This window comes from Hydra vulgaris, chromosome 07 (assembly GCF_038396675.1).
Source record: "Hydra vulgaris chromosome 07, alternate assembly HydraT2T_AEP".
NCBI lineage: Eukaryota > Metazoa > Cnidaria > Hydrozoa > Anthoathecata > Hydridae > Hydra > Hydra vulgaris.
This window is the reverse complement of record NC_088926.1, coordinates 272501-296079: the sequence shown is the minus strand read 5'-3', so window position 1 is coordinate 296079 and position 23579 is coordinate 272501. Positions and strand designations below refer to the sequence as shown.

Sequence of the window (23579 nt, the reverse complement as noted above, 5' to 3'; positions counted from 1 at the left end):
ACTTTACAAAAAGTTAGTTAAAATGTTATTAAATTTGTTTAAATGTTCTGTAAGTATCAAAAATTGATACTTTCTGTAAATGTATCTAATGTATATCTTTAAAAGTTAATATATTTTGTTTTTTGCTTTTATATAAAATTGATGCAGGCTTTAAGTTTACCTTAAACTTGAAACTTTGCTCTAAGATACATTCTTTATGCATTTGATTTATGACATAAACTAATGAATTTTTTTATTTATGTTTTACATATGGCAAATATTAAGTAGAAAAATTTTTTAGTATAACAAACAAGTTTTAATTTTTTTTTAATTTTGAAATATAGTTATTATTCAAAGTTTTTTGTTTCAACATTTTATTTATTCACTATGAGCAGAACCAGACACAGCTGTTTCACTCAATTTAAAATTGTCATTACGTCACGAGTTTAGCAAAAAAAGTTTCCGGATAAAAAGTATTAAAAAAAATTTCGCATATAAAGTATAAAAATTCAATAACTTTAAAGTAATACTTTTTTTTTTCTATAAACGCTTTCGTGTTTAAATAAAAATAATATGATAGATCTATCTTTCCTTGTTAAATAAATATTTGCGTGAAACGGAATAAAATTAGCATTGTTAAAATATTTCATATGATTTTGGATCACTTTTCTGTTTTTGGAGATTATTACGGAAAACGTTTCTTGGGCCAACTAAGATTTAATAACATAGCTACATGGTTGTTGGTTGAAATTTGGAATACTTAGCAATGAATATCTATTCTATCAGATTCCTACATTCCGTGTAATTTTTTTACTATAACTCAATTTTTAATGCATTTATACTTTTAAATTTATTTCTTTTAAATGTAAAATATTGATTTTTTGATGGATGACGTAAGTTATTGAAATTTCAACCTTTTATGCAGATGAAGATATAAAAATTATTTTATGTACCTCTTGCTATGTTATCAAATATGTTTTTAAACTTGGCATGTTTATAACCAATTTTTTTAGTTTTATGCTTAAACTTGAGTTGACATTTCTAAGCGATGACGTAACTTTAATGCGTTACTTCCCAAGCTATTTACTAACGAATTTTATTGAAACAACTGTTTCGGCGAGACAAATTTTGGAGGTATAAAATAAACAATGTTACGCAAAGTTATTTTTCATGATATTAACTATAAAAAAATTGTTTATGACAATCCACAAAAACGAGTTATCAAATTATTTAAATATATTATGTATTATATAAATATATTATGTATATTTATAAAAAATGTGTTATTTTTCAAGAAATAATTATACGTTGGAAAGCAAAAATAATTCCAAACTTTTAACCCTTTTTTTTAAAAAAAAAAATCTTTTTTAAGAAAGTTTTTTTAACAAAAAAAAAGTTTTAATAAAGTTTTGCGATATTTTTCTTTTGCCTATTATAGTGCCTGTATCCGTTCACATTTGATGTAACTAAAATAAACATGTTTTATAATTAGTCTAACTACAGCGTTGGCCAAAAATTAAAGACCACTCATTTTTTAGTTAGTTTCTTAATCTTTAAATTAAAATTAAGAAGATTCTAATTGACATATTTAACTTTTTTTTTAATATCTTGTTAATTAAAACATACGGATTAAAGTGGTATAATTTTTTTAATCTAATTCTAATTAAGTAGCGTTTAACTTATTAAAAAACTGATGAGTACTTATAAATCTTCTTTAAATAAATTGGACAGAATTTAACGACCTATAAATTAAAATGTCGAAACCTGAGTTTCGATATCAAATAAGCATTTATTTTTTGAATTGCAATAAGGATATAAAAATATTGCAAAAATGCTTGCAAAGATCGAAGAAAAAGACAGGGTGCGGATTCACAACACTTTCGTAAGTCCAAAATTTGCGTAAAGTTTGCGTAAGTTTTGCTTAAGTTCAAAGTTACGCTAAGTGGTATTCACAAACCTTGCGTAAACAAAAACTTACGAAATTCCTAAGTTTTTACTTAAGGTTATTACTTACGCAAAAACTCTCTCATAGCCTAGCTAAAACAAGGAGAGCGACCATAGTATGGATATATATTATATAGCTTTGTAGTATACCAATAACTTATTAAATAAGTTAACTTAATAACCAGTTATTGTCACACATCAAAACTATACGATGTATCCATACTATATTAACTTATGGTTGTATCTATACTATACTATCTATACTATATTATACAAAAATATATACAATAATATTATTGAAGTATATACTTTAACTTGCATTACTAGCATAAAGAGAGAAAGAGAGAGAGAGAGAGAGAGAGAGAGAGAGAGAGAGAGAGAGAGAGAGAGAGTCTCTCTCTCATTTTATAAACTTAAAAAAAAATATTTTCTCCCTCTCTGTGTAAAAGAGAAAATATTTGTGCTAATATAGATACAATATTCACAAAAATATGTAATCAATTCATGAGTTTTTCAAATATCTATTTTTTTATTTATAAATGAGAACAAGACTATTTCAAAATACAATAATGCAAAAATTATCTCTGAGTAATTGGCTATTGAAGTAAAAAAGTAAGGCTATTGAAGTAAAAAAGTATTATAACCTAAATGTGAAACTTACTTTAAATAACGATGCTATGTTTTTCGATAATTTTAATTATTCAAAGATATTAAAGGTATAACAATATAAAGATTATTTTGAATAATAATGCTCTGTTTTTAATTATTTCAATTATCAGGAGATGTTATTAATATCTATGGATAATTTAAATTATTAAAAAAAGAGCATTGTTTTTTAAAGCCTAATTTCTTGTTAAATAATATTGTTATTTGCAAATAATAAACATATTCTATAATAGTTTAAATTGTTTGGGTAGATCATTTTTTTTGTATGTCTAAATGAAATCTCGTGGTTGTAGTTTGTTATTGCGAAGAGCAGAAATTCCATAAAAAGTTCCTTGATCCACCAGTTATTCCAAATGGAGTGATAGTGCTTTTCACAATTCAGTAGAATTATTATCTGTTGCTGTTAAAAATTGCATTACAACTCTTGAGATGACAGCATATTGTTCACACTGGTTGTGGCTATTAGATTGTACTGTATTTGGTGTCTTGAAAACCTACTATAATACTTGTTGTTGTGATTTAATCAATACTTGCTCTGTCAAAGAGTCAAACTTTTTTATACTGCATGTACCTGATTCACAGAACTAACTTTACCCTATCCATCGAATATAAAAATCATGTTTTTATTCGTGCAAATATGGTACCATAAATTCTCAATCTGAAATATCACTGCAAAAAAAATTACAAAAAACAAGTGGATTTTAATTCAAACTCAACTTTTGTTAATTAATATAATTGAAACATTTTCCATAACATATTATGAAAAATACAATGTACTTTTCATAGTATGTTATGGAAAAGTTGTTGAACTTTTGCTTATGTTTTCAAAATGTTCCTTATATTTCTGACTATAGAAATTTTGTTTATAAATAGTTTCAAATATACTAGAATGCAATTAAATGTATTTCTTGAATTTATTGAAGCAATTTCTTTATTTGAAATAAAATATATTATTGCAAATAACAGTGTTTTTGATTCAAGTCAATTATATGATAAAAGCTTTTCATTCTTACTTCTAATACCTTAGGGTATGAGAAGTAAGAATGAAAACAAGAAGTAAAAAAAAAACACTTTAGTTTAGCACTTCCATTATTTTATGAACGTGAAATTTTATGCTGAACTAAAGTATTTTGTTTTAACTTCCTGAAGCAATGCAAGACAAGTTGCATGATCTGATCAAGGGTGAACCCGTACCTTTTTTCGTACCATAGGACCGCTGTGGGCGCCAAAAAAATGCCTCAAAATATTAATTTTATGTTGTTTTTCTTTTTCTTTTTATATTAAAAATAGAAAAAAAAGTTCTTTCAAAAGCTAGTTTTCTGTATATTATAGCTAGTTTATTTAGCCAGTAATGTTTACAAATAAGGTTCGATCCAGGTTTAGAGTTAGGGTTAAATAAAACTAATGAGCATTCACTGATGGCATGATACAGGAAGCTGAATAATTATTTTATACCCAGTCGGCAAATTTAGTTGTAAATGCGCATTAGAAACTCGTTTAAATACGTATCGATGTGGTATGTATGTTAGCCATTTTATCGTGTTGAATACGCATTAGAAATACGCATTAGATGCGTATAAAGACAGGTATACAATACGACGCCTACTGAGTATCAAACTCGCATTTGAAACTCTTGTAAATACGTATAAAACACGATAATCAGAGAATATTCAATACGATATTTTCCTGGTATTACATGCGCATTCAAAACTTTCCAGAATACGCGTTATTTACGAATATTTGTTAGCCATTTTATCGTGTCAAACGCGCATTAAAAATAGACATCAGATGCGTATAAAGACAGGTATACAATACGACGCCTACTGAGTATCAAACTCGCATTTAAACACGTATAAAACAAGATAACCAGAGAATATTCAATACAATTTTATTAACTAATATGAATTCATAACATAATGATAATGACTAGCAGTAAGCAACCCGTAATACGGGTTATGAGTTATTAAATCATTAATAACAATAAAAACACATTAATAACTTGATATATTATCTAAAAAATTAAATACAAATTTATCTATAAATATTTTCACTTTGACTCCCTATCAGCAACGTCATTGCTTATAGTTAACGACGAAGACCGCATTAACATCAGTTGAGTTCTTTTTAAAATCTGTCACAACACAGGTACCAGAAATGGAAAGTCAAGTAAAGCCTGCAAATACCTAAAAAATGAAATTAAAAAAAAAATTGCAATTTTTAATTACAAAAGTACTATTTGCATTTTATTGTTAGTAGAATTAGGATAATAATAACAGAAAATATATATTCCGTGACTACAGAATAATTAAAAAAGGTTATAATAGGCTAGACAAAACAATGTAGTAACACCGGCAAATAACACCACAACTTAATAAGATATTTTATTAACTTAAATACTTGGAGTAAAAAGATTTTATTTATTACAATATTTGAACAATCAAGGGACAATTATAGTTAAACAATTTGAGCATCTATATCATAAAATAGCAAGCAACTCGTAAAATATTTCTTATAAATGGTCATTATCATTTGTGGTATTAAGAAATACGTAAGAGCTCAGTAATTACATAAGTTTTATTAAATCTCCTTCTCATCTAAGAGAGAGAGAGAGAGAGAGAGAGAGAGAGAGAGAGATAGAGAGAGAGAGAGAGAGAGAGAGAGAAAGTGTTTCCAAAGCAGCATGTTAACAAATGTAAAAAAGCACGGAATAAATACTAGTAACTGGTTTTATTATGTTACCAGTAAACAAAATTATTTTTACCTTGATTAAAAGTTAATTTCCAGCATTTCTTAATTAAGCACCAGCTTCTCTCTAACTGTTGACTAATGATTAATAGAGTAAATTTCACATCATACTAAATTTAAAAAATTAAAACCATGTTTTAACAGTTAGCTAACTAATCAAAAGATGACAAAGGGAAGACAAACTAAAAAAAAAAATGAAAAAAAGAACATTATGATAAAAATTATGATAGAAATTATAAAAAAAAAAAAAATTATTTAGATTTAAAAGTGTTAATTGTTACTATAAATAGTTAAACTCATACTTTGCTTTGTTCTGAAGTGTCTAAAGTAAAATCAAATTAACAGACATTACCACTGCTTGACACTGAATTCTGTCAAGTAAGTTTTCTGCACGCGGAGTTGCATTTCTTACATTTCAACAATGATTAATTTCATCCTGCCTAGATCTATTTTTTTCATTTGACAACTATTTTCAAGTTGCCTATTAGCATTTTACATTAATAACTTCGTTGAGCCTAATACTATCTATTTCAATTTCACTGTTTTCATTAAACATATTACCAGTAATCTTACTATTGTTACAATTGAATAAATGAACGTAAAAAAATCTTACAAATTGTAATCTTTTCTAATCAAAGACTTTATTTAAACTTAAGATTTATTAAAATCCATATCTTTTTATATGTTTATATACATAAGTCGTTTATCAAAAATATTAAGCAATATTTATTTACATCAATTATTTTTAATTTAACAAAGAATCTACAATGCACAAAACTATTTTTACCTTAATGAACAAAAATAATAAATGCACAATCTTGTATAAATAATTGAAGCAATGTCAGTCAGTATAATTTTCTCTAAAGTAATTATTTATATATATATATATATATATATATATATATATATATATATATATATATATATATATATATATATAAATTAGTAAAAAACACTTATCTAACTTTTTTCTTCTACTTGAAGTTTCACCAATGCTGGATCATCAGGAGGAGTTCAATCAGATCGATCCAGCAATGGTCAAATTGATCCAGCAATGGTGAAACTTCAAGTAGAAGAAAAAAGTTAGATAAGTGTTTTTTACTAATTTATTATTGCTCTATTCTTTAAGAACATTGAGCACTCTATTTGTAAAATACACTAATGTAATTTATATATATAAATATATACATATATATATATATATATATATATATACATATATGTATATATACATATATATATATATATATATATATATATATATATATATATATATATATATATATATATATATATATATATATATATATATATATACATATATGTATATATACATATATATATATATATGCATATATATATATATATATTTACATATATATATATATATATATATATATATATATATATATATATATATATATATATATATATATATATATATATATATATATATATATATATATATAAATATACTGAAATATAGGCAGATTTAAGTTTATAAACTTTCGTGTCAACAAATTACAGCAAGTTTTCCATGTTAAATACACAAAATATATATCTAATATAATATATATCAAATATAAAATAAATCCAATATAAAATAAAACAAAATAGTAAACTTACTCAAACCAGTATCAGTTACACCGTGTGAAGTAACTAAAAAACACTTCAGTTCTTTTCAATCACTCTAAAAAATAACTTTCAGCTCTTTCCAATAGCACTAAAAAATAAAACAAAACTTGCTTAGCTGAGTTGCCTAGTTTATAAGAATCTGAAAACAGATGAGTAAAAAACCAAGAACAAAGATGTATTTGTTAGAACTACTATATTTAAACAAATTAAATTAAACAAAGAATAATGCCAATTCTCCTTAAAAGCTAAAAAAAATTTTCAGCTCAAATTTGCTTGCAGACCTTGCTTGTAAAACCATGTTTATAAGAAACACATTTAGAAAAGCCTAGAAAAAATTCATAAAAATTTACATACCTTTGTTTATTTATATTGCATAAATCCATCATATGATAAATCTGAAATGAAAAAATTGGATAAGTAAATACAAAGAAAAACATCATATATGAATCGAAAATCAATATATCTGATAGAGATAAGATGTCATGATAAGAGAGTAGTAGTTGTTAAATATTGTTATTTCATGTTAGCTTTTAGAAAACAAATCATGTTGGTACTTCATGGTTCTAAAAATTCAAATTGAGATATAAACTAAATGTTTATACGGCAAAATGATTTTTCTTGAGTGGCTTTTAGTGAATGATTAAAAGCAGTGAGTTTCAATAATAAAACCACTTATAATTTTTAACAATAGACACCAACATAAAGGTAAGCCAAATGTAACAACATTAGTAACATAAATAACAACTTTACGGTAACTCTTGCTCAACACGTTTGCCAAGTCACACACTTTGAAAACATGGAAACAACATAATATAAACATATATAATAACTATAAAACACAATACGTCTATTTAACTTTATATAACATATATAAACACCTCATATAATATTTATATACACAATAGATACATTTTATACTATTTTAATGACACATTTATAAAACAATTATATAACACATATTACCACATACATATATTTATCAAAAACTTTTTAACTTTGAACATAATATAAACATATATGCAAACTATAAACATATATAACTTGAATTGTGCGAACAAAAAATTTTAAAATAACATGAATAAATCTAAAAAGATTCATATATATATATTCATATATAAAAACAAAAATCTCGCAATAAAATATCAAATTATAATCATGTTTAATTTAAATCAAATACTTATTGAATAAAGAGCAAAAAACAGATAGGAGAACTGCAATCCTTATAACAAAATTTAACGTTTAGCAATAATAAAATGTCAGTGTTGGCTCGAAATTTTAATTTATTTTTCTAAATTTTTTAAAACAGTACAAAAAAAAGGTAATAGCATAACAGAAATGTTAATAAAATAATAATCAACATAATAAAATAAGCAAGGTATGAAATGATAGGATTTATAATATATTTGAATTGTATTAATTTAGGACTTAATAAAACTGAATAAATTTACAAGTAGTAATAAATATTTTTATGATAAAGTTTTAGTAACTTTTTTAGTACAAAAAAGTACTGTAACTGTATTGGAGATATGCGATACTGCTTTAGCAGAACGATATCTCTTCATACAACTTTTCATGTATTCCTGACTATTCCTTTTCATTCAAGACAAACTTTTTTCTAAATTTCTCAAGGGAAAACTTTTTAATTTAAATTTTGCTTTCACAATTTCAGTTTAAGCATGCGCTTTAAAGCAATGATTTTCGTTTTTCCGTTATATGTTGATATTTGATCAAAATTGGGTACGATATCGTATCCGATTTTGATCAAATATTAAATAATACGTATTTTTGATAAATAAGTGGTATTGAACTCGAATTCGAAACTTAAAACTAAATGCGTATTTTTCTGGTATCAACAGCGGTATATTATACGTGATCAATACTCCGAGTATTTACAATACTAGATATGCCGACTGGGTATAAGCCCGGGATAATACAATTTATATTACACGTTTGGATTTGAATAAATATGCCCGAATTTTGTTAATGAGTGCTTGTAATATCTATATTTAAAATAATAGATGTAGCACTTTGTCAATAATCGATATCTCATTTAAAAAACCAACCGACTCCTATTTGTTCCAATTTTAATCCAATTATTAATTATTTTAATTATTTTGCTAATAGATACTCAAAATAGATTGAAAGATTGTTTATGCTATATATGCTATTACTTTTAAAAATAATTTCACGTATGTGCTATATGGGGCTATTCAAATAACACAAAACACTTTTTTGCTAGACTCCCTTTATTGTATATGTAGCATTTTAAACAATCTCTCCCCGCCCTATTTGTGACGTGACATTATTTTTAAACAAATATATTTTTGAGTTTATACTTTTATGCTAAAGGTTTACTATTCTGCTGTGATTAAAATTTAAATTTTAAAAATTTTGTCATGTCACACTGTGGCTAACCACCCCCTCTCCCATGTGATATTTGGTGACACTTTTAAACACCTCCACCCTATATAAGAATGTCACGTATTATTTGAATAACCCCTATACGGTTTTGCTACATTTTTATATATAGCAACAACAACAAAATAATAATTGTAAGTAAATTTAAGCCCTGACTTTAAAAAAGAAACATTCAGTGTTTGGTCACATTGCCCTGTGTGTCTTAATAAAAAAAGAATTAGTAATACTAACTACTTCCTTTATACAAATAGTTATAAAATATTTGCCTTAAATTTTGGTTAAGTTTTTGCGTAAGTTTTTGCCTAAGTTTTGCGTAACTCGTGCGCAACCTTAACTTTACGCAAATGCTGCGAAAAAGTTGTGAATACCAAGTAGTTACGCAAAAAATATTTTGCGTAAGTTTTTCGTAACTTTTGCTCAGCTACGCAAGAGTTACGCAAAAGTTGTGAATCCGCACCCAGATACGCGGCTCTTGTATTAAAAGAAGAAGGCTAAAGCATCAGACAAATAGCAGAAAAGCTCAGAAGGTCTCACTCTTGCATTATTAACATAATTCAACGATACAAAGAGACCCGGTCAAATAATGATCGTCATAGGACTGGACGCAATAAAATTTCAAATGACCGTGATGTTCGCTCTTTAGTGAGATTAATGAAAGAAAACAGACAAACATCATCTACAGACTTGTCTACGAAATGGACAATGTCTAATGATCTGAAAATCAAGCCCTAGAACTGTGCGAAGGGTCCTCCACAACTTAAATTATTTATGGCATGCTGCTGCAAAAAAACCACGCTTAAATAAAAAACAAAAATTTGCCAAGAAAGAGTGGTGCAAACTACATAAAAATTGGTCAACAGATCAGTGGAGCCGTGTGGTCTTTAGTGATGAAATGAACGTTGAGGTAGACAACAGAAAAGGTTGCGTAATGTTGCGTAGACTTCCAAGCAAACGGTTTGATGAATCATGCAATTTGAAACGAACAAAACAAGGCAGTGGTTCAATAGGCATTTGGGTCTGTATAAGTGCCTGTGGAGTTGGCGTTTTTCATTTATTCGATGGTAGACTCAACAAAGAAAGGTACATCGAAATTTTAGAAAACTCGCTTATTCCTAGCATTGATTTATGGGAGTTGCAAGATGGATTTATTTTCCAGCAAGATATGCGCCGTGTCATAAAGCGCATGTTGTTAGCGATTGGTTCAATTCTAATAACATTTAAGTGCTTCCCACGGTGATTTAAGCGTAGGATGTTATTGTAAGCATGCGCATTAAATTACACTATGTAAAAAATAATATAAAATGACGGAGCATTTTTCCGTAAAAACTAAAAACTTAAGTGATTGATTTGCTTTCTAAATGACTATTTAGTCTTCGCAATCAGAAAAGTGAAAAAAGTTTTTAAATTATATAATTGATAAGCTCTTTATTAAATTAAAAAAATAATAATAATAAGTCTTATAATAAGAAATTTTTTTGCTTAAAATAATTAAGTTTTTAAGTGAAAAAAAACAGCATCCCCTACAATTATTTAAAGAATATCTTGCGACTAAAAATGTTTTGGATAAAAATTAAAACATATTCTTATTCTCGATACTGTAAGGAAAAATTTTATGTTAATCATTTTGACCAGTCATTTTTTTAAACCGAGATAATTTATATAACGTTAGGCAAAATTTATTTAATTTTTTTGACTAAAAAAAATGTAAGGTTTAGCTTACTTATGCCTAAGGGTTAAAATCAATGTCAATTTGAAAATGAAATTTAAATTAGGATTTTGTTTTTCTTTTAAACTTTTAAAATTTATAATAAATTTTCAACTAATTCTAAAATTCTTTTACAAAAATATTTGTAAAATTTTATAAACTCATTTTTCTTTTTTTTACAATTGGCTTTATATCTTTTGCTTTAGGGTGATTTCTTAAAAAATGTTCTTTAACAGTGCTTTCTAGCCGACTACAATCTTTCATATGCCAGAATAATCGATTAAGATTGTTGAATTCGGCGTGTAAACTTTCACCACCTTGTTCACCATACACACCGATTCCTAATCTCCATTTTTCGATAAACTGATATACATGGTTTTCAAGCAAATGCATTTTAGGTGTAACAGAAGCATCTGGCCATGTAAATCTATAAAATTCCATGAGTTTTTTGATTGCTAAATCTAAAAATTGACGAGATTTTCCATTATACAATACAGAAATAAAAATAATACTCAATAATATCATACTGTAAAAATAACTAAGGGTAGTTTAGGTTTTATAATTTACAATCAAGAGAAAAATTTACAAGAGTAAAATCGAAAAAGTCAGTTAAATATTTACCAAGCTCCTGAATATCATTATCTTTGAAATAGTGTGAACTATTCATAATATTATGACACTTAAAATAATATGAAAATAACTTTTTAAATTTCTGGCTCACATCGATAGATTGTAAGTGAACACCGGTATCTACTTTTATTACTTAATGCAAGTTCTCCAGCAAGTTTTATATCAATTAAATGACACTCGTCTTCTAACATAATAAAAAATTTCAAGAAGATGCCCAGAGATATATGTAATGCAGGCTGTGAATAATGAAATGGAAAAAGATAGAGATGATTAAAATCAGAATTGTATCAAAATTGAAAAGAATATAATTCAAGTAAAAATAACATTTTTAGTTCTAAATAAGAATTATAAGACTATATGAAAATCAATATTTATGAGATATATGTAATGCTCAACCTGTTAAAGTTAATAAAATTGTAATAATTTTATAGTATAGCAGCATTATTTAAATAAAAAAACTAATTTGCTTGATCCAGAGAAATACTAAACAAAGATTGATCAATAATATTGTTGAACAGCTTTGCATTCTTTAAAACTCCTCCAAAACTCTGAAAAGACTCAAAGTTATCTCTTAAAGAATAAAGTGTTCTATGTGAAACATTATGTTTTCGATTTTCAGGAGTTATTTTGATCTCTTCCTTTGTTATGTCACAAAAAAGGCAGCAGTGTCGACCTTGAAATGAAGAAAAAAAGGAATAAATAATGTGTTGTATAACTGATTAAAAAAATAGTTATTCACTTGCAGAAATAGATTTGTTAGGATAATTATTTATTTCATAGTTGAAAAAAAACTTACCACTAGCTCCTGTGATTCCATATACACTGCACAGAAAATCGTAATCTCCAAACATAAAAACACGACATTGGTGATTTCTAAACCAAAAAGGTTTTTTTATCCAAGACTTTATGAAGAATAAATATTTTACAGCTTTGATACAGTAATAACATCCTAAAACTAATTACAAAGTACCCACCCAAACATGTGTGAAAACTCAAGAAAAAAAAGTAATTTGAATTGTTCTGAAATATTATATTTTATTGTTCAGAACAAAACCGTGACTGTTGCAACATATTAAATTACTTCCAAACCATTTTTTGCATCTCATCAACTTGTTGTGTATATCTAGACAGTCCAACTTTCAGATTGACACGATAGTCTTTTGCTTTAAAAGTACTAAACACAAAACTATTTGATTTTGAGTTAGGCTGATTTTGATTAACAACTTGGTAACTCATTTTAAAAACATTCTGAATGTTTTTAACATTATAAACAGTGTTTTTATTTTTATTTTTTTTACTAAAATGTTTTTATTTTTAATTTTTTTAATAAAATGTTTTTATTTTTATTTTTTTTTACTGTAAATCATGAGCGGAGTGTTGCTATATACTATTTTATTGCATGAAAATGATTGTTTTTTAACGATTTTAAAAAAAGGTAAGTTTTTCAAGGTTTTTTTTATAAATTTTTTTTAAATAAAAATTTTATAAAAAATAACAACAATTTTTGAAAATTTTATAAAATTTCGCTTTTTTTAAGTACCAGGTTGACATACTTTTGAAACAATTTTTGTAAGATAATATTAGGGGCCTATTAAATATTCTAGGGTCAGTTGGGACCACTAAAAATATTTCTTATTCAAAAATTTTTATACTATCTTATCCAGGAAATGGAGGAGCACCTTTTTTAGTATGTTTGATTTGTGCAGTTAAAACTTTATACTTTTTGACCCACCCTAATATACATATATATATATATATATATATATATATATATATATATATATATATATATATATATATATATATATATATATATATATATATATATATATATATATATATATATATATATATTTATATATATATATATTTATATATATACTTATCTTATACAAACTAGTATAAAGATTAACTTTTACTTTTCTAGTAATTTATAAATTTAAGTTTTTACTAAAAATATCTCAAATTAATGAGCTATTACTTTTCCATAAGATTTAGTAGGTTTTCTATATTTTGTGGTAGGTCGTTGATATAAGCCCAAGGAGCTAGTTTAATTTCAAAAACAGCATTATTATTTTCATTTTGAAATGTAAATGGTCCATCTTAAACAACTAAATCATTTCCAGCCCATTCTTTTGCAACAACTCTTTGTTTGTTGTTTGAAGCATTTTTAATATTTTTCGAATTTAACCACCAACAATATTAATATACAAGCAATAAGTTTTGCAATTATAAACAATTGTAAAAATGAACTACAAGTTTTCAAATAAAAAACGAAATTACAAAAAGTATTTTAAGTTCCATATTTATTTTTACCTAGCCATAGTTTTCAATTTATTTCAAGGAATACCCATATCAGCTTTTAAAGCAACCATTTCTTATGCATTTAAATCTACTCTTCCAATATTGGCTTTATTTAAAATTTTATTTGCTTCATCATTATCATATGACTTTAACATTACAGCTGTTTGACATACTTTAGAGTCCTGAGAACTACCAGCTGTATGGTTGAATTGTTCCAATAAATATTTCTTAGAGAGCTATTACTACAGTCTTTTTCTTAGAGAGCTATTACTACAGTTTGCGCTATCTTTATAGGCTTTAGGAGCAGAAACGAAACAAAGTGACTGTAAATTAAACAAAAAATTACTTCAAATAGAAAATAAAATAATATTTTATATTTTTTTTTTATAACTTATATTTAATATTAAAAAAACTAAATCAAACTGATTTACTCTTGCTTAAAATATAGATTGCATTAAAATGATATAATAAAGATTAAATACTACTACATTTCTAATAATTACAATTATATCTAGCGTAATAGTAGAGAAAACACTATTTAACTTACTATAAAGTTAAAACATATTTCTTACGCTATGCCCACCTGATGAAAATTCTATTGTAGATGTTTTGGACTGATTCAACTTTTTTTTAATGATATGTAAAACAGCATCATTGACTTCTCATGGGATTTCACTTGTGTCAGTGATTTGGTAAAAACTGTTTATACTAACTAATTGGTCGTTTTCATTTATGGTGTTATTTAATAATTTTATGCAGTCGTGATTTTCAAAATTTCTGTCTTTTAAAAATACTTTTTTGTCACAAATCTTGCATATAATAGTTAAATGTTTTATAATTTCAGATATATGGACAGAATATGATAGGCTGTCAACTGTGTAGTTAGTTTTACATAATGGACAATTTGAATCATTTTTTAATTTATCTTTAATATTTGATAAAATGCACAAGCTACAGAATGAGTGTTGACAGTTCTTTAGCATGACAGGCTAATTCATAGCTTCCCCACAATTCTTACAAATGCATAAAACTATATGTGGATTTAGTTCATGGTTTAGATCTGTTAAAATTTCTTTATCTTTTTGTATAGGCAATGAATCAAGAAATGATTTTATATAAAATTTTGTCCATTTTTTAACCTTTTCTGGTCGCCCAACATTAGATAGAGGTTTTCGACCAGGAATACCAAAAACACATTTGCATTCGGCTGTTGGACATTTTACCCAAATTTTTGGAGCTTTGAAAACTTTACTGCCTCTATTTTCGATGTTTCTAAGAAAAGTATAACACTTCATGCACATTTTCTCTGGATGAATACACTGAGAATCTTCTGATACATTTATTCTAAAAGCTTTAAAAATTCGATCTATTTTACTGTCAGTTTTTAAACTGTCTTTTCCTAAAAGGTTTCCACATATTTTACACACTCTGGATAGTTTTTGTTGGTGATTACTCGCCATATTTTACGGAGTTTTTGTCGTGAAACCTACCCTATTCAAAATCATTATATTTTCTTATAAAAAAATGACTGGTAATAGGGACTATTTTTTTTTGAAAAGATAAAAAGAAGGAGTATTGTTAACAACTTACAAAAATCATACAAAAATTTTAGTTCTTATAAAATACAAATGAATAAAATATGTTAATTTCGCTAAAAACAAAGCTTTGTTGAGCCCAGTAAAGCAATTTTACTACTTCAAATTCTAATAATTACAATATTCAATCAAGTTCATTTGTGATCGGTTTTGCTTTATTTTACAAGATCAAGTTTACCAACAACAAAAAAACACAAACAAACGGGCAAATTGGTAAGCACTGTATAATGAAAGCTTAAAACAATTAATCAAATTAATGATATTTATATATTTGCAGCTAACGCATGCGCATAATAAAATCCCAAGTTTTAATAAGTATTGAATCACCGTGTTCCATGGCCTGCCAATAGTCCAGACTTGAATCCAATAGAGAATTTATGGTCGTGGCTTGATCACAAGCTTGGTAAAGAACAACTTTACAATTTGGAAGATTTAAAATCTTCTATCTCTCATTCTTTGAAAAATGTGCCTGATGAAGTAATCAAAACTTTAATGAATTCAATGCCAGAACAAGTACAAGAGTGCTTGAAAACAAATGGAGGAACAATACGTTTCTAAATTATTTTTTTATTGCTTTTTGAAATATTTTTGAAACAGGTCTCAACATTTTGTCCAATTTTTTTTCCCATTTATATTTTTTACTAGTCAGTTTTTTAATTTTTTCCATGCTTTATATAAGGTTACTTTCTATATATATATATATATATATATATATATATATATATATTATATATATATATATATATATATATATATATACATATATATATATATATATATATATATATATATATATATATATATATATATATGTATATATATATATATATATATATATATATATATATATATATATATATATATATATATATATATATATATATATATATATATATATATATGTTTGTGTGCCACAAAACTTGAAATCAATTTTTGAAAGCTTTTTTCTCAACCAATTTTGCTCAAATTTTGCACACTTAATCATTTTCGATGACAATACAAGGAGATGGAAAAATTTGACCAAAAAAAGTTAATTAAGTTAACAAAAATTTAATTTGAATTTCCTCATATGTTTTATTTATTTGATATGAATTGCGTATTACGTCACAAAAATCATTAATTTGCAAATTATTTGCAGTTTCGAAGACATTAAAGCGCAGCGATTCAAAACCTATTGTTTTAAGTTATTAAGTAATAAGTCTTAAGTTATTAAGTTAAAAACCTATTGTTTTAAGTTATTAAGTTAATAAGTCTTAAGTTATTAAGTTAAAAACCTATTGTTTTAAGTTATTAAGTTAATAAGTCTTAAGTTATTAAGTTAAAAAAGAAAAATTTAGTAAAAACAGTAATTTTAAAATTCAAAAAAACAAAAAAACAGTAATTTTTCCTTCTACAAAAGATAACAAAAAAAGAATTTCTAGGCCCAATAGAATTCTGCTTGCATAATGCATGGATTTGAAAAAAGAATTCATTTTTGATTTACTAGTTAACATTATTTTGTAAAAAAATTATAAATTCTTTTATAATAAATATAAAATACAATAAAAATTCTTTCTAAAAATGTTTTTCTTTTTTTGATTCCTTTTTCTAAAATAAAATTATACTAAGGTTAATAATAAATTTTGAAAAAAAATGAGTGGTCTTTAATTTTTGGCCACCGCTATATGTTTATATTACATATAAGTCAACAGAAATTTTATTTCTTTGATTATTTTTGCCAAAAAGTGCCATTAAATTTTGAAATTCAGCCAAGTTCGTCATTTTGTGCGTTTATTTAAGAATCAGAGCAAGCTGTAATTAATTCATTAAATATTAAAATATAAAATATTTAATTCGTGTTCATATTCTTTTTACAGAACGAAATTATCTTAAATATTTCAAAAGTTATGCAAATTTTTGTAACACCCCTTAAGTAATTATTTTGAAGAAATAACAAGAAGTCGAATGTCCAATTTAAAACAGTCGTGAGGCTATTTCAAAATGTTGATCCTGCAGGATCAACACTTTGAAAACACTTTGACCCTTTGACTTTGAAAACACTTTGACCCAACACTTTGAAAACACTTTGACCCTTTGACTTTGAAAACACTTTGAAAACACTTTGACCCTAACCCTAACCCTGATCCTGCAGGATCAACAACAATAGCTTTAGATCCCTTTGAAGAAATTCTTGAAGAACGATAGATATGTGATTTTAATAAATGTGATTTTTATAAACATCTCCTTGGTAATGAAAATTGTTTTATTCAGTTAAATGAAAAGTGTTTTTCCGTTTTAGATTCAGCATCTAATAAGGTCGAATTAAAACTTAAAGAAAGCATGTTTATAGAATGGTTAAAACCTGGTTCGAACAAACAGGTCAACCATGTCCAATCGACACTTTCTGTTTAGTTATTACTTTATATGTATTTTTATTTTTATTATTAACCTATTCTTTTGTCACTTCCTATTTGTTTTTTTGTATGACTTGTTATTCTTATAATAGTTTTTGTTGTTTTTTTGTAATTAAACTAATAGTTTGTACACAGATAATTACATTTTGTATTGGTATTGAAAAAATCACCTATATAGGTATTTAAACAAATTTATAAATTAAACTTCAACTGAAGATGACTATTGATAGTCGAGACATGTATTGTTTTGTTTAGAATTAATAAAATGGTTTTATTAATTAAACAGTTTGTCTTGTTTATTAAAATACTTACATTTTTTGTTCTAAAAAGAAATTTTGGATATATATATATATATATATATATATATATATATATATATATATATATATATATATATATATAAATTAGTAAAAACACTTATCTAACTTTTATCTTCTAGAAGACAAAAGTTAGATAAGTGTTTTCATTTATTATTGCTCTGTTCTTTAAGAACATTGAAGATAAAAGTTTGATCTATCTAACTTTTCTAAAAAAACACTTATCTAACTTTTATCTTCTAGAAGAAAAAAGTTAGATAAGTGTTTTCTATTATTATTGCTCTGTTCTTTAAGAACATTGAGCACTCTATTTATAGAATACACTGACATAATTTATATATATTATATTATATATATATATATATATATATATATATATAATATATATATATATATATATATATATATATATATATATATATATATATATATATATATATATATATATATATAGATATATATATATATATATATATATATATATATATATATATATATATATATATATAATATGCACAGCATCAAGACAAGCAGAAGTGATTTTTTTTAGCGGGTTATCAATGAAGCTTATACGAGTGTTAGTGGTTGCAATGGAGCATATATTGATTTTAAAATGTAAGGGGCAAGAGTATTCCCAAAAAAATCTGTTCTTCTGCAAAACTGAGCAGCTGGATTAGATTTACTATTTGTAATTATAAGCAAAACTTTTTTTCACTAACTGACTACCAGAAACATGATCAAAAGTTGCATCCTCACCTAAAACATAAAATTTTTTCATTCGAGGCTCAGTAGGGAGTTTTCCAAATAATGCAACCGCGCACATTTCTTTTATTGCAGTTTTATTACAAAATGCCTCTCTTAGAATTGCAAAATTTTACATTTTATTGTTCCAACAGTGAGGAAATGTTTAAACTCACTATAAAGCTTGATAAAAATGAAACAATTATGAAAAAGAATATGAAGCCGATTTCCATGATATCTACGAATAATACTTCGTAGTTGATTGTTTTTATTTAAAAACTTTACAAATCCTTTTGGATCACCTTTGACATCTATAAACCTCATTTTGTTCACGGCTAAGACAATTTTAACTGCCATTCAATCATTTCCAAATAACTAACAACTCTCACACTCAAGAGAACATTCAAGCGACATGAAACTGCACACTCAAGCGACATAAAACTGCAATTGTGTCAAGAGGGTGCAAATGGCAGTTCAGCTTATTCAAATTCTTGCCCCAGGTTGCACAAACTTTGCTTTTAGTAAGATGGTTGACTGCAACTCTGTCTGACATTGTGATATATTTTCAACAATCTAGTTATGACATTCATCAAAGCTACTTTGGTAGTTTGGTATTAATTGAAGTGCATATATGACTTTCATAATCAAATGCTGTTTCTTCTGGTAACTGATCTAGAGCAAACGCAAGACATTTATCTTAAGATGTTAAGTTAATGTTATTAATGTGGACACTTTCTTGTGTTGTAGCATCAAACCCAAGAGTAGGATTATTATTATTATGCATAGCCCACTCTGCTGCTTGCAAATCTGGAATACTGCCAAGTTCACGAGCTCTTTGCTCAACAGTACTTTGATGAGGAATATTATTAAAAATAACACCCATATAATACCCTATTTTGCTCATAAGATATGGAATGTTACTTGTTGGTTATATTACACAACAGCATATTATAAATTATTATTCTTATTTGTAATAAATATGTTTTTTCATCTTCTGGCATAATTACATTTCTTTCCTCCTTAATCTGGAGCAAATCATTCTCCAAACTAGCAATTACCCAGTTACTTGTAAAAAACAGCAGCATAATGCTTAGTTTTGAGTTGCCTTAACTTATGCTTTTCATTTAATTTCAAAGCTTTTTTTCAGCTTTAAAGTGATGAATCTGCTCACTGTTATTTTATTTTTTTGTATGTTTTTTTAGATCTGGTATTTCTGCCCTTAAAGCTTAAAAAACGTAATTGGTTTGGCATGCTGTTTAATTCAGCTTTTAAAAGAGCTACCTTGTTCCAACATTATTTGTAAGAGTTACCTTTTTTTGTTTTATAGGGCCTAATCTCACTCTAAATATATGTTTAGTTATGTCTCATTCGCTATAACCTGCAGATGTTGATGTTCAACTATTTAAAGGAGATAAAACATTCATATTGGTATATGAAATATCTGAGAAGCCTGATGATAATACAATATTAGACAAACTTGATATATGGCTTGAAAAAGGTTTATTGCAAAACTCATATAAAATCTTAATGTTCTCAGCCCTGTTATAATTTCTAGACCAATGCAATGATTTATTTATGAGACTTCTAACCTGATTTTTACATGTTTCTATCTTAAAATGTCTAGTGACTTGTTGAGATGTTTTGAGAAACGAATCACTATTTTTTGTAAATAATAAAAAAACATGCTTATTTCTACAAACTGTGTTACACTCTGTATTAGAGTCAATGCCTATTTGTGACAATTCAAAGTTAGCAGTTGAATACTTTTTGCATTCACTATGAAACACAAACTTTGTTTTTGGCCCCATGATAGCAGAAAAAAGTTTAATTTTCATAAATAAAATATAATATATTTAAATAATGGTAAATATAATGACATTAAAATCCTCCTCACTGCGAGTGTATCGCATTATTAAAGCTTAAAAAAAAATCTAATTAGAGTATAATGTTATGATGTCTGAGTATGAGTTTTTTTCAATGAAATTTGGCAGGTAGTAAGAAAAAAGGTTATTAAAGGTGAGAGAATATATTAGAAAAATGAACCAGCATTCCTTCGATATATACTTGATATCCAAACAACAACAAAATTTTACCTAATTGGAGTAGAGTTTTAAAGTGTCTGAGTATGCTTTTTTTTCAATGAAATTTGGCAGGTAGTAAGAAAAAAGGTTATTAAAGGTGAGAGAATATATTAGAAAAATTAACTAGCATTTCTTCGATATATACTTGATGTCCAACAAACAAGCAAATTTTTAACAACAATAAATTCATTATAAATAAAATTTTAACTCAAAGAATTCCATGTAAAATTAAAGTTCCATAATTCTAGTATTCAAAAAATATCTATGTTGATACATATTTCTAAAAAATAACAGAGCAAAACAAGTTCATACCATGCAACTTTTCAACTAACTTGAAAAAGAGTGTTGAATTTTGCCGAAAAAACGCCTTTGTAAAATCCGGATTTACGCGTACCTATATATATATATATATATATATATATATATATATATATATATATATATATATATATATATATATATATATATATATATATATATATATATATATATATATATATATATATATATATATATATATATATATATATATATATATATATATATATATATATATATATATATATATATATATATATATGTGTGAAAGTAACAATAAAATCATCTTTATAATAATCAATACTAAAGCTTTTTTTTAAAAATTAATTTATAAAATAATAACGCTGATTTAACCATTAATTTTTTACAATTACATAATAATAACATAAACAGTTGGTAAAAATTTTTTAGCATGCACCAAAAGTAGGTTTTTGTTGTTTTCCGTTTGCGCGTAACTTTTCAGGTACCGTAAACCGGGGTAACTTTGGCCAGCGGGGTAACTCTGGCCATTTTTAAAACTTTTAACTAAACATCTGTAACTTTTTAACAGTTAAGTAACGTTTTACTATTTTTGTTTTATTTGTAAATGCAATCTTTCTTGCTTAAATTTTGATATGAAGTTTGTTGCATATGCTCTTTACTATAAGTGTAAAAGAATGAAAACTACATCTTGGTAAAACACAATCAAAAACTGTAAAACAGAATATTGTCTGGGCAAAGATAAAAATGATAGCAAACAACTCAGTTTTAGTTCTGTTTTAAAGACAAAGGTTCAGATAAAATTAAGTGAAAAGTTTTTGGCTCAAGTAACAACATTCTGGTTTTTTTACAGGGTGGTCAAAGTTACCCCGTAGGTTTATACTCTTTTGGGGTAACTTCGGCTATGTAAATAATATTCATTTTAAAGTAGTTTGATCGTTATTTATTCTAACTATAATATTTTTTTGAAGCATGTTATCCGAATTGTTTATTTTGAAAAACAGTTTTTAGCATGAATGTATTTTAGGATTATTAAAAAAGTATATTTTCTTGTTAAACTATTTGTTGTTGTTGTTGCTGAATCATAATTTTGTTAACTTTATAACAAAATTTAGAGACTCTTATTTTTAAATTTAATTGCAATTTAATAAAATTATATTGTAGTTTAATAAATTACTACATTGCAGTTTGCTTGTGTTGTTTATATTTACTTTTGTTTAAAGCATAATGCCTCGTAAATATAACAAGCATAGTGTTGGAAAATGTGCATACAACACTTCTAATACCATTCTTTTGAAAGAGTGTATGGGTGCAATTAATGAAGGTATGTCTATTTGTCAAGCCTCAAAAAGGTTTAGTATACCAAGAAGCACTATACATAATAAAATAAAGTCAAAGCATAAAAAATGCATTGGTGCACCAACCATATTTACTTATGATGAGGAGCAGTTATTTTCATCTAGAATCAAGGTCATGTGTGATTGGGGATTTCCATTAATTAAACTTGATGTTAAAATGTTAGTAGCTGGTTATTTAAAATCGCAAAATCGTACTGTAAAAATATTTAAAAACAATATTCCTGGTGATGATTGGGTCTCAAGTTTTATGAAACGTTCACAGTTAACCCATAGAATAGCATCAAATATTAAAACAAAACGTGCAGCTATAAACAAAGAGCAATTAAAAATTTATTTTGACAATATTAGACTTGAGCTTGAAGGAGTTCCACCTTGTAACATTTGGAATTATGATGAAACAAATTTGCGTGATGACCCTAGAAATAAAAAAGTTGTTATGAAGCGTGGAACTAAGTACCCTGAGAGAATAATGAATAGCAGTAAAGCTTGTTTCTCTGTAATGTTTTGTGGAAATGGTGTTGGAGAAATTCTTCCACCATACACAGTTTTTAAAAGCACACATTTATACAATTTATGGACAAAACATGGTCCAAAAAATTCTCGCTACAATAGAACCCAATCTGGCTGGTTTGATGAAGTTACTTTTGAGGATTGGTTTTTTCGAACATTATTGCCATGCATTAAAAAACAAACTGGAAAAAAAGCATTAATAGGTGACAATCTCTCCTCCCATTTAAGTCATAAAGTTATTCATTCTTGTGAAAATATAAC

At 25.8% G+C, this 23579-nt stretch overlaps 3 protein-coding genes and 1 long non-coding RNA gene across 8 annotated transcripts in view; 1 reads left to right on the top strand and 3 right to left on the bottom strand.

Annotated features, from left to right (window-relative positions):
• Positions 1-4576: 4576 nt before the first annotated feature.
• LOC136082215 (uncharacterized) lies at positions 4577-8130 on the bottom strand. Of its 2 annotated transcripts, XR_010639480.1 has the most exons (5): positions 7324-8130; positions 6961-7057; positions 6122-6194; positions 5351-5444; positions 4577-4772 (listed from the first exon to the last, which is right to left on the bottom strand). It is a non-coding gene; the product is annotated as an uncharacterized LOC136082215 (long non-coding RNA). The 2 variants fall into 2 exon arrangements; XR_010639481.1 differs by lacking the exon at positions 6122-6194 and having other exon boundaries at positions 7324-8126.
• Positions 8131-11207: 3077 nt separating this feature from the next.
• On the bottom strand, positions 11208-11837 carry LOC136082803 (uncharacterized). The gene is made up of 2 exons (XM_065802224.1): positions 11714-11837; positions 11208-11553 (listed from the first exon to the last, which is right to left on the bottom strand). Exons 1-2 carry the CDS (start codon positions 11757-11759, stop codon positions 11246-11248), a joined length of 354 nt encoding a protein of 117 aa, XP_065658296.1. The 5' UTR covers positions 11760-11837; the 3' UTR covers positions 11208-11245.
• A 343-nt stretch (positions 11838-12180) lies between these two features.
• On the bottom strand, positions 12181-12959 carry LOC136082204 (uncharacterized). The gene is made up of 3 exons (XM_065800722.1): positions 12804-12959; positions 12519-12595; positions 12181-12395 (listed from the first exon to the last, which is right to left on the bottom strand). Exons 1-3 carry the CDS (start codon positions 12956-12958, stop codon positions 12181-12183), a joined length of 447 nt encoding a protein of 148 aa, XP_065656794.1. The 5' UTR covers position 12959.
• An 8989-nt stretch (positions 12960-21948) lies between these two features.
• The window catches only part of LOC136082214 (uncharacterized), a 9250-nt gene continuing 7619 nt past the window's right edge, over positions 21949-23579 (top strand). For 3 of the 4 annotated variants that reach the window (XM_065800736.1, XM_065800735.1, XM_065800734.1), the window contains exon 1: positions 22027-23579. This exon is cut by the window's right edge and continues 1416 nt beyond it. In XM_065800736.1, coding sequence (XP_065656808.1) covers positions 22678-23579 — 902 coding nt within the window. In that variant the 5' untranslated portion in view covers positions 22027-22677. The other variant, XR_010639479.1, reaches the window with a different exon arrangement.